This window comes from Centruroides vittatus, unplaced genomic scaffold (genome assembly GCF_030686945.1).
Source record: "Centruroides vittatus isolate TY-2023 unplaced genomic scaffold, ASM3068694v2 contig_1112, whole genome shotgun sequence".
Taxonomy (NCBI): Eukaryota; Metazoa; Arthropoda; class Arachnida; order Scorpiones; family Buthidae; genus Centruroides; species Centruroides vittatus.
Window position 1 is genome coordinate 1446376 of NW_027120714.1, and position 15416 is coordinate 1461791.

At 29.9% G+C, this 15416-nt stretch overlaps 1 protein-coding gene across 2 annotated transcripts in view; it reads left to right on the forward strand.

Moving 5' to 3' along the window:
• The window catches only part of LOC136976828 (U2 snRNP-associated SURP motif-containing protein), a 171880-nt gene that overhangs the window by 113364 nt on the left and 43100 nt on the right, over window positions 1-15416 (forward strand). For both annotated transcript variants that reach the window (XM_067272219.1, XM_067272226.1), the window contains 4 exons: window positions 3709-3813; window positions 9368-9434; window positions 12794-12954; window positions 13076-13238. In XM_067272219.1, coding sequence (XP_067128320.1) covers window positions 3709-3813; window positions 9368-9434; window positions 12794-12954; window positions 13076-13238 — 496 coding nt within the window. The remainder of the gene's footprint in view (window positions 1-3708; window positions 3814-9367; window positions 9435-12793; window positions 12955-13075; window positions 13239-15416) is intronic.

Genomic DNA, 15416 nt, shown 5'->3' on the forward strand with positions numbered 1-15416 from the left:
ACAGAAACAATTATTTTTATTAGAATTTTATAGCTTGTAACATAATGTAGTGCTTTTTTGCAGTATAATTTAGTTAATTTTAAGCTATGTCTTAGCATCGGAAGAAATCACTTTTCTGCAATGTAAGTAGATCAGAACTCAAAAAGTCGTCATAAAATTATATATTGAATGCAGCATGGACAAAATGAACTCAACAATGTTATCCATTATGGACAACATTTTCCACTATAAACCAAATATAGCAATTTTGCTGGATGGTGTATATCCAAATTCAAACATTGACAAAATTGAGTAACTAAAGATTACGTTGATGCAACAGTGAGAACTTAAAAGATTGGAAACATCAATTGTTAGATGACACAATATTTACAAAGAATGTTGCAATAAAAGAAATTTTATATTTCACTATTATGGATCAGGTTATTATAATAATTAATATGATATAATTATGAATAAAAATAATATTAGCGACGTTGAGGCCGAAGTTTTAAACGTGAAAACGTGTACGTCGGACATTCGGCGCCGCTTTCCTGTAAGCCTAGAAGTTTGACGTTGGTGTTTCAAAAGTCAGTGGAATCATGCTCGACATTCCAAATGCCATTGTCAAACTTCTAGGCTTACGGGAAAGCGGCGCCAAACGTCCGACGTACACGTTTTCGCGTTTAAAACTTCGGCCTCAATCTCGCTATTATTAAGCAGACAAGTTCTTTTTGACAAGGACTCGTCTGCTTAATCCTTGTCAGTCAGAAGAAATGTGGTGTTCGCATTGGTATTTGAAAAATACATTTTTTTAGTTTTCTAAATTTATGGTAAATTTCCGGATTAAGAAATTTTATATTTGGATAAAGCTTTTATAGGTATCTTCGAATGAAAATGAATTTTTTCATTTCTTCTTTTGTCATTTTTGCAGATTACAGCTAGTAATTGCCATATTTTCTATCATATAAGAAGTAACTTTTGCCCCCAAAGAAAGGCTGAAAAAATTGTCCTGTATCTTATATGTGAAGTTGCAATCTCGCAGCCTAATAAATCTCCCAAATGGCCTTCAGTAGGTTATAGGCAACCTTTATCTATTATCAATTGTTTGTTGTACTCATCCAATTCTTCAGAGTTAAGCAGTAATCTTTTCTCAATACTTACATGTGTTACTATATACTTATCATAACTTGCCACAGTTATCTTATTATGCAGGATGACTTAAAGGCATTAAATACTTTTTCTTAAATATTTTGTGCCAGTTTGGTTAATATATAACTATACTGGCCAAACTGTGGCTTGTGAGCTGCATATGGTTCTTTTAAGCCCTTATTGTGGTTCCTGTATATTGGACTCCTACCTCTAATATATATAAAATACCATTCCAATATAAGATTTGGCACTTACGTATTTCTGATACTTGATACTATGGCTCCTATTGTAACAAGGTTTGCCACAGTTGATATTGTTATATATTATATAAAAGTAGCAAATTATTAAATTTTAAGAATTAATGTGTTTAATTCTAAAGTTGGAATTACCTTCTAAATGCTAAAATTCACACCTTCCTCTCACTTTCCAGCAATTCGCTGATTAAAAACGAATGTTTTCAGCTACTTTCAGTGGTCTGTGCCGGGTTAAGCAGAATTATATATTGAACATCTATAGCAGATTCAAAGTTTCAAAAGTTAGTATACAGTGTTTTAATTTAAAGACAATTACGTCAAAGAAAAAATGCATTATTCCAACTTTGAACCTGTTATAGAGGTTTAATATAGAATTCTACTTAACCTGATGCAGACCGCCAAAAGTAGACAAAAACATTTGTTTTTAATCAGTGAATTGCTGGAAAGTGAGAGAAAGGTGTAAATTTTAGCATTTAGAATTAATGTGGTTGCTTTCTTATCACTTTTCATCTTAATTATTAATGAAATTGCATTCTGTAAATTAAAAAATTTCTCTTTGTAATTGAGGAAAATTTTTATATAAAATATTTGTTAATTCAATTATTTTTTTTAAAATGATAGCGCACTCTAATCTTTATAAGCAGAAATTATAAAATTTTTAAAATTATATGAACAGGATATTGTGTTTAATTTGTGTGTACCTTAAAACACAAAATGAGGACAGGCTGTTGGTATACATTAAAAAGAGAAATCGAAAAGTGTTAAACAAGTCTATTTATTTTGATTAAGCACTTTTCAGGATTTTCACTTCCATCTTAAGATCAACAACATTCTGTCTGATAATTCAAATCGAATTATCAGAATGTAGTTGATCTGATGATCGGGGTGTAAATCCCCAAAAGTACTTTATCACATCAAATTATTTTGGCTGCTTTAACACTCAATTTTTCCACTCTTAAATTTAGCTGTCAATATTATCGAAGTTTTTGCAATCTCACTTCCTTAATTGGCAGCCCTTTCCAATAAGTGTTCAGATTTCTTGTCTAATCAATACTTTATATACACTTAATTAATTATTTTATATAATTATTAATTAATTAATATTAATTGTAATTAATTGTACATAAAGTTGATTGCTTGATTGATTGTTTCCTCAAGGACCCATTCATCCTTAGTTTGCTAAAGAACATTATAAAGAATATTCGTTTTGCCCTATTCGTTAAAAATTGTTTAATTAATTAAAACTTTAAAAAATTTAAATTATTTTTTTATTTATTACTGTTATTCAATAACATATAATGCATATAATATAACAGTAGATGAGAAACTGTTATTTCTCATAATAAATATACCAATAACACACCAGTATTCATTTTCAAAATAAATGAATATAGTAAATTTGTTTTTTACAGTTAATTAAATATTGTTATACTGATACAGGGTGGTGCACAGAAAATTAGCCCCAATTTGTAGCTTAGCAGAAACACAAAATAATATGGTAATAAACACAGAAGCCAACTGCTAGCATTAACATCGCAGATGTTAAAAGTGGTCACCTGTCACTTCTATGTGCAGCTGTTCACATTGAATCATGTTTAGGAACACACTGCATAATATAGCGATGTCGATGGTGGCAGTTGGGTGACTGATGTCCTTAATTTCCTGTACTGTGCGTGAATTTGCCAGATACCAGATGCTAGTCGACGTAACTCGACTGGTGTTTGGAATTGCTTACTCAACTGATATGGTTCACTCATTTCAGACAACACACTAGTGCCAGAGACTCGAACCAGACTGGGGATACTTTTATGCGCACCACCCAATACTAGCTAAAGACTATAGTATAAATATATTAATAATGAAGATTAAAATTATTCACAGTAAATTAATCAATAATTTTGCATTATATTATTTTTGTTAAATATTTAAACATGATCCAATTGTTTAATAATCCATGGAAAAGACATTGTTGCTGAAGTAAGCATATAGATTGATAATTTTCATTCAAAATTGTGCTAACAGGAAAAGAATTGTATCATGTTGATTATGTTTACTTAAACTTTATAATAATTTACCTTTACCATCTCGTAGTAAGAAAATGAAATATAAAATTGAATTCTTCCATAATATTCCTTGTCATGCTTGACTCCATCAACAGCAAAAACAAATAAGAGATTCTAAAAGTTCTTTATGCTTTAATAATTTGAAGATATTCCATTATTAACTGGATTTATCCATGGATTTCAAATTGGATCATTCTTTTAATATAGAAAGTTTAATTAAAGGGTAAGAGAAACTTCTAAACAGTTAAAATTATTTATTGCAGGAGTTTACTGTGTCTCATTCATCGCATGATCGAATTTGTTGTCCGAGAAGGTCCAATGTTTGAAGCAATGATTATGAATAGAGAAATTAACAATCCAATGTTTAGGTATGTATTGTGTTTAAATACCTACTAATGTAAAATGACATTATCTGTATAGTTTATATTTTAGTGTATCAAATTTAGGCATATTTTAAATTTGATTTTGTATTGTTATAATCTAAATGTGATTTAATTGATTCTCGTATATAATATATTTTTTGGTAGTCGGGTTGGCTACCAACTAAAGCAAGGAGGCGGTGGACACTATAAGCGTGGAATTCTTTAATTATGTACACAAAAAATTACAAGTTCATAATGATTATCACCACTTGTATCCCAAGCAGATGATAGGTGTCTTATCTCATTTGTCACTTCAAGAAAAATGAAGAAAGAGAGATGACACTCTTGCCACCAGTACTGACCGTGCATCACCCATTTGCCTCTATCAACACACTGCTGATGGGCATCGCATACTGAAATAATTTTAGTGTTTCTTCTCAACAGTTAAATAGAATAGTACTCAGAAAGTTTTGAAATTTAAAATATAATGAAATTTCAGCACTGATTTTCATTAATATTAGATAAATACAACACTTACTTGAGCCTGTGACCGGTGTGAAAATAACCAAATCAAATCAACAAATGTTTTCCAGACACCTTCCATGTCCTTCCTCAGGTTAAAACTGCTGGATTCTTTTTTATATAACGCCGTTCCGAACTTTTAAAACGAATTTGAACGATGATAGTTCGATTGCATAATGTCCATCGCGCAAGCACTGTATCCGTCGTGTTCTGTGCTGTTCTGAATCGTCTTTCTCTTGCGTGTTTAGATATTCTTGCGTTGCATTCTAAAAAAGAATGCAACGCAATCTTAAGGTCACATGACTTCATGTCTCATCAGACCTCAATCAAATCTTCAGGCATCTTCTTGTAATAAAGCTTGCCAAGCAAGCGAAAGAGCTATCTCCTCCCGTAAATTAATGCATGTCGTTTTAGTTTGCGCATTATGAATCTCTATCGCTTCTAGCCGTTTGAGGTGGTCTATCTGGGGTGTTTTGGTTATTAATGTGGCTCCCGCAAAGTCCACATTAATGCCCGGTTCAGAAGCGTACACCACGAGTGATGTGGTAGCTCTGTTATATCGTATATCTGCCTTGTGCTCTTTAACTCTGATTTCCATCGAGCGTTTCGTTGATCCTATGTAGATCAGATCCCTATTAAATCTCTCGTCTCTCATCGGGATCGGGACATCTATATTATATAAAAACATGCATGTATTCAAATGCAATGTTGTGTCAAAATTTCAAAGCAATCGGTGAAGAACTTTTGGAGATTAGCTATTAGGAACAAACAAACATTTACATTTTTATTTATATAGATTACTAGCTGTTACCCACGACTTTGCCTGTGCAGATTTTGCAAGCAAACACCATTTAAATTCAGTATTTCAACAACCATAGTAATTGTTGTATAACACCTACCGCTGAGAATGATGAGAATTGCCGAGAATCAAACAAACTGTTTTCAATTTGAACAATTTTCTGGAATGTTTACAATCATTCTATAATCAAACCAATATGCAATAACAAATTTGAATTTAAAACGGTTCGAACATTTGGTTAAAAAATCAAAATATAAAAAAATGTTTATAACAATATCTGAAATGTTATCAATTTAATACTCCTAAGTTCTCAATGAAGACTAAACACAGTTGAAAACAAAAAATCGCATCTAAAATAGTACAGTAGAAACTGTTCTTCCAGTTAAGCCTTAATTCTCTCCCTCTCCCCCCAGAGGGGAATTTCGAAAAATCCCTTCTCGGTGTGCGTTTTCAGGACGTACCGTAACTGTGTACTTTCACCTCTTTAGGTTCAGCGGTTTGCTCTGGGCAATGATGAATCAATCAGTCAGGACAAGTAATTTTATATATTTAGATAAGAAACAGCTTCTGTTAGCAAGAATGCATTCTAGATGGAAGTTTATATTACTTCAACAAAGATAGAATCGTTTGTTTAAAGTAAAATAATTTTGTAAAATTAAACATGAAAATTACTGGGTATTTTTAAACATAAATATGTGAGAATATTTATTATTTCAATCAGAACATTTTTTTCTCATTTTCAATAAAAGAGTTCCATTCTATATTAAAACTCAAAAGTGGTTAAGATAAACTTCCATATGAAAGTGCATTTTTGTCTTCTACGGAACTGTTCATAAAATATGTAGCACAGATGTTGATGGGTATGCAGGTAATTGTAACAGTGTGTTACAAGGAGATGGGGTAAAAATATTAAAAAGGGTTTACAAAAATAATTATGTAATGCTCTAGGATTAGACTTTGGGTAACAGGATGATTCGTTTTTGTTTCTGAAGTGTTGCATAGCAAACTCTACTGTTTATGTCATTGCTTTGTACATTACGTGTGTAATTAACAAAATAATGTAACATTCAGTACCTCGTGTCATGTACTATTTCTTGATATAATCAAGGGGATTGATAGAAGATATTTGTTATGTAATTTTGGGATGTGCAATGGTATTAGTGTGTTATGGTTGAAATGGTAATTGAAAAGTATAAAAATATTGTTATATAATTTATGGATGATCCCTGTTTAAACATAACTGTATACTTGAAGAAAATTATCTGAAAGTATATTTTTACATTCTGATAATAACTTGATTAGAAATGTATTTAATTTACAGTATGATGAAAAAAGGAATTTAATTTTATCAACGTTATCATTTTCTCTTATTTCAGAATGACCACATCAATTTTTTTTTATTACTCTTAACTATTTATTCAAGAGATATAATTTTATTACAGTACAAATATTTTCAGATGTTTACGTCTTCAGGCAAATTCTTATTTTTGAATACACTAAAAGTACAAGCTTCAAATGGATTCAAAAAATGGAAGTTACAAAATATAAAATACAAGTAAAACTAATTAGAATTCTGTAAATTTGAGACTGAATAAATTTTTATAAAGTAACAATAAAATAATTAAAATGTTACTTTGTTAATTATGAAAAAGATTTGAATTTAAAGTGATTTAAGAGTATGCTACATGTTATGTTATGTGCACAATGCACACACTTAAAAAAATTATATATGATGTATATATATATATATATATATTCGGTTGTTCAGAAAGTTCATAGCAATTTTTGATAGCCGACAGTTGAGACACCGATTGATGCAAAAATGATTAGAATTGTACAAACCAATGAATATTACGATAAATGACCTTGAGACGTGTCCGTTACAAAAAAACCGTTAAGATTATTCAAATAGCGTTTAATTTGTCTCATTGCAAAAATGGATGCAAACAACATGCATTATTGACACTTGTTTCTTTTCTTTTTTTGTAAAGACAAAAATGCTGTACAAACAGCAAAAAAGATGTGATGTTTATAGTGGGAGTGCTGTTTCAGAATCAACTGTTCGAAAGTGGTTTGCAAAATTTAAAATGGGTAATTTCAGCCTTGAAGATGCTCCTCGCTCAGGAAGACCTCCTGTTATTGAAGAGGACCAGATCAAAGCATTATTGGATGAAAACCCTCATTACACAACTCGAGAGATTGCAGACATAGTGAAGTCATCAAACAGTACTGTATTTCAACATCTAAAGAAGCTCAGATACGTGAATCGTTACGACATTTGGATACCTCACGACTTAACGGAAAAAAACTTACTGGATAGTATCTCAATTTGTGATTCTCTTGAAAGACGAAATGAAAATGACTTTTTTCTGAAGCGTTTAGTGACAGGTGATGAAAAGTGGATCATTTATAACATCAGCCGAAAACGATCATGGGGTAAGAAAAATGAATCACCATTAAAAAACTCCAAAGGCCGGTCTTCATCCAAAGGTCATGCTCACTGTCTGGTGGGACTGGAAAGGAATCCTGTTCTACGAGCTGCTTCCACATAATCAAACAATTGATTCTGATAAGTATTGTTCCCAATTGGATAAGCTGAACATGGCAATTAAAGAAAAACATCCGGAACTGGCCAATAGAAAAGGCATTGTGTTTCACCAAGATAATGCCAGACCTCACATGTCTTTACGAACACGCCAAAAATTATTGGAACTAGGCTGGGATGTTTTACCCCACCCCCCTTACTCACCCAACCTTGCCCCGTTGGACTACCATTTGTTCTATTCTCTGCAAAATTCCCTTTATGATAAAAACTTTGATAGTTTGGAAGCTTGCAAAAACCACGTGGATCAGTTTTTCGCGGGAAAAACTAGAAAGTTCTACGAAGAGGGTATCATGAAGCTCCCCCATAGATGGCAACACATCATTAAAAACAATGGCGCATACATAATGGAATAAAAGTATATTTTTAGTTTTAAAACAATTTCTTTTATTTCTCTTAAAAATCGCTACGAACTTTCCGAACAACCCAATATATATATACAGTAGAGTGTCGTTTATCCGAATCGATTGGGGACTGGGGTTGTTCGGATAACTGATTATGTACGAAAAAATATATTAACCTATCCCATGCTGAAATTTTTTTCGTTGCGTGTCGCTACATGTTGAATTTTTGTCGATGTTAAGCCTAACGTAAATTTTTTAAAATAATAATCATGGTTATTGTATCATTAAAAATTATTTCTTTATTTTGTACAAACAAAATAAATATATTGAAAAATATAAAAACAAAAAAATTATATTTTGGAAGTTAATCTAGTATCAAAAACGTTCCATTCACACGACACGGTCCGACTGGAACGCTTTCGATTGATTGGCTTTCAAATAAATGATGCTCTACTGTATATATGTATACACACACACACACACCTTTTTATTATACGTATTACTTTTGGACCCCTCACATGTTTAAAGTTTTATCTATGTTATAAAAGATGTAACTTACCAAGCATTACTTTTTTACAATGTTGTTGCAACAGAAATAATTCATCTTATTAATTCAGCAAATTTATTTTAACTCAACTCAATTATATCAAGGATTAATATAATAGGTTTTTTTTTAACCTGCAACTTTTTGAAAAGTGTTTTTAAAACATTACAAAAGTATTACTAAATTTTTTCATTTCTTGTTTAATTTAAACCAATAAAGATGAATGAATGCATTCATTTTATATCTTTTTTTCTGTCAAAACAATTGAATGTTGTTATAAGTAACAAGGAATGCATTAAAATTATATGGTTATTGTTTAAAAATAATAAATTAAAAATAAATTATTACAAAAGCTGGAATATTACTTCAATTACCCAAATTGACGACAACTTTCCTTACTTTTCCAGCAGTAAAACATTTAATATCTAAAATGCTGGATGTGTGTGGAAGGTTTTCATCAATTGAGTAAATTTAAAATATTCCATTTTATGAAATTTACTGATGAACATATATTTAAATTCTTTTATATTTAGTTCTTATATTTGAAAATAATGTTTAAAGAAATTTTATATAAAATTACTGAAATAGTATAATTTTGTTTTAATTTACAAAATTCTATAATAATTGTTGCTTAAATAGTTTTGTATGACTTGTAGAAATAGAGAAATAAGTTGAATTTAACAAATGTATATATATATATATATATGTATAGTTTTTATGCTTAATTATTTTTTCTTGTTTAAATGCAGGTTTCTGTTTGATAATCAAAGTCCTGCACACGTTTATTATCGATGGAGGCTGTTCTCTATTTTACAAGTAAGTGCTCATTTTTATATCATATACAATTGTTAATAATAACAATAAATTAAACTTAATAATAATAATAATAATAATAAGTACACTGCCACTGGTGTTAACCAAGTATATCTCACTTAACCCAACATAATAATAATAATAATAATGCATTTGAATGCAAAACACATTTTAAAGCAATTAATTTTAATATGTATGTTGTCTTGGTACTAACATGTTCAAAAATATAAAAATAAATGGCATTCCAACCAAGAGATCTGTTTATCATAGGTGTCAAGCATCTTCTGAGCCGTCTTGATTCATCTTCAAATCCTCGAAACAATGCAATTGTTTCAAGGATTATTTACAATTTTTAAAATAATAATGACCATACAAACAAATTTGGGTTTACAATTCTATGCACAGTAAACTAGAACTTTGTATAATAATAAGTTTCCTGAATAACCTGAAGAAGGCCATTCAAAATAGCCGAAAATGTTAGTTACATTAACAAAATTACTAGAAAAAAGAAAGAAAGGTGTTGTGAAACTTATTATAATTTGGGTTTATTTAAATCATTATCCTTTTTAAAAATTCCAGCCAGCCAGAGAGAGATGGTTAACAACTTGAAGTCAAAACACAGCTTTGTAAAAATGATCAACAATATGACATTAAAAACACATACTTAATACATTTGACACCTGTCTGTTGGATCTTACAATTCTAAAAGTCAAAATATCTTTATTTTATGAAAATAAAATAAAGATATTTTGACTTTTGATATTTTCTTTTACCTTTTTGACTAAGACTTCCTCTCTGTGCTAACCAGAAACTACACCAGTATAATAAATCCTATTAATAAACAAGGTCCAAGTAGACAATATAAAAACAAAAAACAGAATAAACTACTTTAATTTCATAAAGCCCTTTTTTTAGTTTTAATAATTTGGCAATTATAAAAAAAAAATACATTAACAGTTAATTAGAAAAAATAACTAATTAAAAAGTAGGGTATGCAATAGCATATGTGCATAGTAAGTCAAATGCTGTTTTATTTTGTCTATGTGCCATACTGTAAGGGGCGTGAGGGTCAGGAAATTTGTAGAAAGTTGGCCAGGGGAAGTCAGGGAAACTCGTAGAATTTAAAACAAAAATTTGAGTAGGAACTCTTTATATTCAATTTCTTCCAAATTCAACTGGTTACAATTAGAACAATATTCACATACCAAAAACTTAAATAACTATGTGACTGGATATGTTTCTGTAATTAATGTCAACAAGAAAAATCCAGTAATTGAATGTAAATTTAATGGAAAACTAACAAAGATGACCATTGTAAATGATAGAAAATGTTAGTTTTTCCATTAAATTTATATTCAATTGCTGGATTTTTGGTTGTGTTGTCATTAATACCAGAAACTTTATTAAAACAAAACACAGACAGATACTTTCAACATTCATCTTTTGTAAAATTGACTGTAGAGTTATAAATTTAATGAATTTATTATTATTTTAATAAAATTAAAAATTAAATGTTCAAAAATCGCAGCATTCGAACAAAATGACCCCGAGACAGATTTGAAAAGCATCTGAAAATGTTTGTCTGTACTTTAATAATGCAGTTTTTGGTATTTATGGTATGTGAATATTGGTCTACATTCAATTTATATTTAAGGCTATTTACATAGAATGTGCATACAGACATCAAATTCTTTATTTTTATAAGCAATGTAAACAAAATAGAATTTTTTTTAATGAAAAATCTCTATCAAAAAATTCAGGCAGTTGATTGACAATTAAGTATTTCAGTTTCATAAAATTAATTTGAAAATAGGCAGAATAATGTGACCAATTTTGAAAAGTGGTAAAAATTATTTATTTTAACCATTATTTTTCAACATAATCTCCACTTACAGTTGTCCAATTTTCAAAGAATTATTGAATTTCAAGCATTTAGAATAAAACATTTTTACATTTTGTTTATGAAATTGAAAGGGAGTTACTTACACAAAGTATCTAACAAACGGAGGAGAATCAAATCAGTGAAGTATTATACGAGTATAACGTGATGAGCACTCAAGACACTTATTTGTAGGGTAAGAATAGAAAGTTGTTTTTTGGTACTATGACAATGCAAAACCCTGCTGTAGCAAGAAAACTATGAAGACATATAATTATTGATCAAGAAGTTTTCGTTCAAAGGCTGTCAGACCTGGTAAATTCATTCTGTTTGGAAGAAATCACCACTGGTATTAAGATAGTTGCCCAGGTTAACAATGCTCCTTCTGGTAGAAGTCAGTTGGCTGCTGCACAAAAAGTCTAATGTGCCTCTCTCTATGTCACGGTCCAACTGGAACCATTTTCTTTTCGGAGACTTTTTTAGAGGACTGTAGGTATGAAAATTGAATGGCTAGAGATTCAGATTTTATGGCAGATGCTCCGGAGATCTCGCATTTAAGTGTGTCCAACTTCTGCTTGACGGCATTGTTAACATGGGACGTATTTTGTTACGACTCTCACAGAACTTTGCACATTATATCAAAATGTGGCGTTGGACAGTCATGCATCCCCATGCATCTTTACCATTCTGCAATGAATGTCCAATAATTTGTCCTTCTGCAGCCAAAATCAGGATAATGGCACATTGATCTGTATGGACATATTTGATAGCAACAATGCCAATGTGTACTACATATTCCATGTGTAATTCTGAGTGCAACTCACCTTACTAATTGCACAGCTAGATCAGTTGCTTTTCATCGGCTCATTTCAGATACAGTACATATCATACATATAACTACAGTACTATCAAACAAAAAGTTTTTGATCATTCCTTATAAAACCGAAATTTTAGGTTATTCCAACCCTCCTTACAGTCTAAATTGGATCCATCAGACTTCCATTCATTCCCAAAATTAAAGGTACTGAAAGATCAAATACTTTTCATTGGATGCTGGAGTTCAAACTATTATTGTGAAATGGGTCAAGGAAAACCAGAAAGTCATTTTATGTGCAGAATGCAAACATAGATTGAACATTTGGAAAAATACGTCTCTAATGTAAATGGTGATTACGTTGAAAAAGGAATAAATGTGGTTAAAATAAATATTACACACATAAACATCACTAAGTCCGACGTATTAATAATAAATCAAGAATTGTGTACTTGTCTTCAACAAATATTATTCCAAGGTGTCAGTCATTTGAAATTCTGATGGCAAAGATTATTAAAAGGAATTATTTTTACAATTAAAATTTTTTGTTTTGGGAAAATATTTATGTATTCAATTTATATTTTGGAAAATTAAACTTTATGATCTTTTATCAAGTGTAAAATTTTATTATAACAATATTAACACAACATATTATTGTTTGAATTTTAGGGCGACCACCCTAGCAAATGGCGTACAGAAGAATTCCGAATGTTTAAAAACGGATCTATTTGGAAACCACCTCCGTTAAATCCATATCTACAAGGAATGCCAGAAGAATTAGTGGAAAAATCACCTAAAGAAGAACCCAAAAAGGGAATGTTAAATGACAGGTTGTTAGTCTTGAGCATAAGCCTTGAAAATTTGTCTGAAATTACTCTTCACCTTTGATGCTAATTAAAATCTCTACCAACGATTCTGAGAATTATGTTAATGTTAATGTTACATTTATAGTCAGAGAGATAAGCTAGAAGGTTTGTTACGAAATCTAACTCCTGAAAGACAAAATATTGCAGAAGCCATGATTTATTGCATTGATCACGCAGAAGCTGCGGAAGAAATAGTCGATTGTATTACGGAATCTCTGTCGATTCTTCAAACTCCGTTACACAAGAAGGTACGTTAATGTTAAGAATACGTATATACGGTACATACAAAATAATTATTGCTTTTGAAAATGCTTAAAATATATAGGAACTAAATTTCTTAAAAATATATATATATAATGTAATTTAAAAATGTTATTAAAGTAGCTGAAAAGTTTAATCACATTACACTTAAAATTACAAATTAAAATTGTTTAATATCAATTACTTAAAACATTGGCAACAATATTAAGATATTAAGCTTTAATGATTTGTCAAAATTTTATTGGGATATTAATTAGCATTAAATGTAAGTAATTATGAAAAAATACTGATAGATTATTAAAGTTTGATGATAATGCCCAAGTGGTATGCTTTATATTTCGGTATATCACATGATAATTATCAAAAATAATAATTTTATTTGGGATATAATGAGGGAAAACCTTGTTTAAAAACTTAATAATTAGATAGATCAATTCTTAAAAATATCCTAACTATAGATCATAGATTAGTAAATATTACCATAGAATTATATTTTAGTTTTTAAGTTTTCCTATTTTTACAAAATAATTTTATTGATATTTTTACGTTTCTTAGAAATTCAATTCTGTAGAATTCTGCTCAAAGATTTTATTGGTATTTTAATTATTAATCTTTAATTTAAATTATTCTTTATTTAATTTAGCTTTTAAAGAAATACAATTAGTTTTGAATAATTTTAATCTAAATTAGCAATGTCAATATTTGAATTAATTTATAAATATGATGATAATAATAATTATAATACAGTGTGACTCTGATTTACAAGCATACCTTGTTCCTGAAAAGTTGTAAATCAAAATCTCATAAATAGGATGAACTTCTCCACTATTTCTTATGATTGAAATTTAAATTCTGATATAATCTAGTTATATATATATATATATAAGTTCCCAAGTAACATTAAAAATATCTATCTACAAAATAGCCATTTACCTTTCAACCAATAATTATAAATGAAATCAAGAAAAATAACATGTTGATTGAGTTATTCACTGATATAAAAGAAATGAGAGACGAGACTATGATGTAAGCAAAGTAAGGCGTTGGCTATTTTTTTAATTAACAGTGTTGGGAATATTCAATTGAAATCAGCTTGTCTAAGTTTATAGATAATGCACAATAGATATTTAATTAAATAAAAGCATTGAGGCATGCATCCCACTGTGCCATCAAGTGGCTAATTTTTTTCTTAAAATAGTCTTACGTCTACTGAGTGAAGTGTTGAATGGCCCAAGTAACTTTGGCATCCAAAGCAAAATACTGCCCTTTAAGGGCTGTTTTTTGGATTAAAAGTGTGATAATTGCGTGGTGACATATCTGTGCTGTAATCTTCTTAGGTTTCCCCTTTCACTTGCTGCATGTTTCTTGGGACAACTCCTTAGAACAAATAGGTGGGCCACTTATTCTTAATGCTCAGTATAAGGCAGTCTAACGCCTATGTTAATGTGGCAACATTGAGCTTTTTGAGCATCGGACCTTTACCATCAAAGGAAAAAATCCACATAACTTTTCTTGTCAATGATGACATCTCAAACTTTGTGTTTAAATGAAGATAGATATTTCTATCAAAGACTGCATTTTTAGGAATTGGTTTATAATGACTATAATGAGTCTATAACTTTCCAGAACTGGTATATATTAATTTAAACACATACAAGACACCTACCCCAGCATACCTTAAATCACTAATTTTTACTAATGTTTTCATTTGTATATAACAGACATCTTCAAGTATTTATAACACAGAACAAAACAGATGAATTAAAATTGAACAAGCTATTACAAACACATTACAAATTTGAGGTATGCTGGTATTGGTGTCTTGTACATGTTTAAATACAGTGTTTCGTCATCCAACTTGCACCTCTTTACTCCTCAAAACTGAATAACTGCACTTTGATCTTTCTTATACAGATGTTTTATCCAGTAAGAGATGATTATAGTCTTATGCAAACACAACTACAGATCTTATAAAAGATGACCATAACTTAATCAACAGACGAGAAACTGCTAAATGAAAGTCATTCATATTTTGTCATCCTTGTAACCAATAACAGTGTTCTGGGCAGGATTCATTTGAATGCCCCTAATAGGAAAAGGAAATTTAGTTAAGACAATAAGTGAGCAGAAAACAAGTAAAATAGAAAAAAAATAAAGTTGTTTTT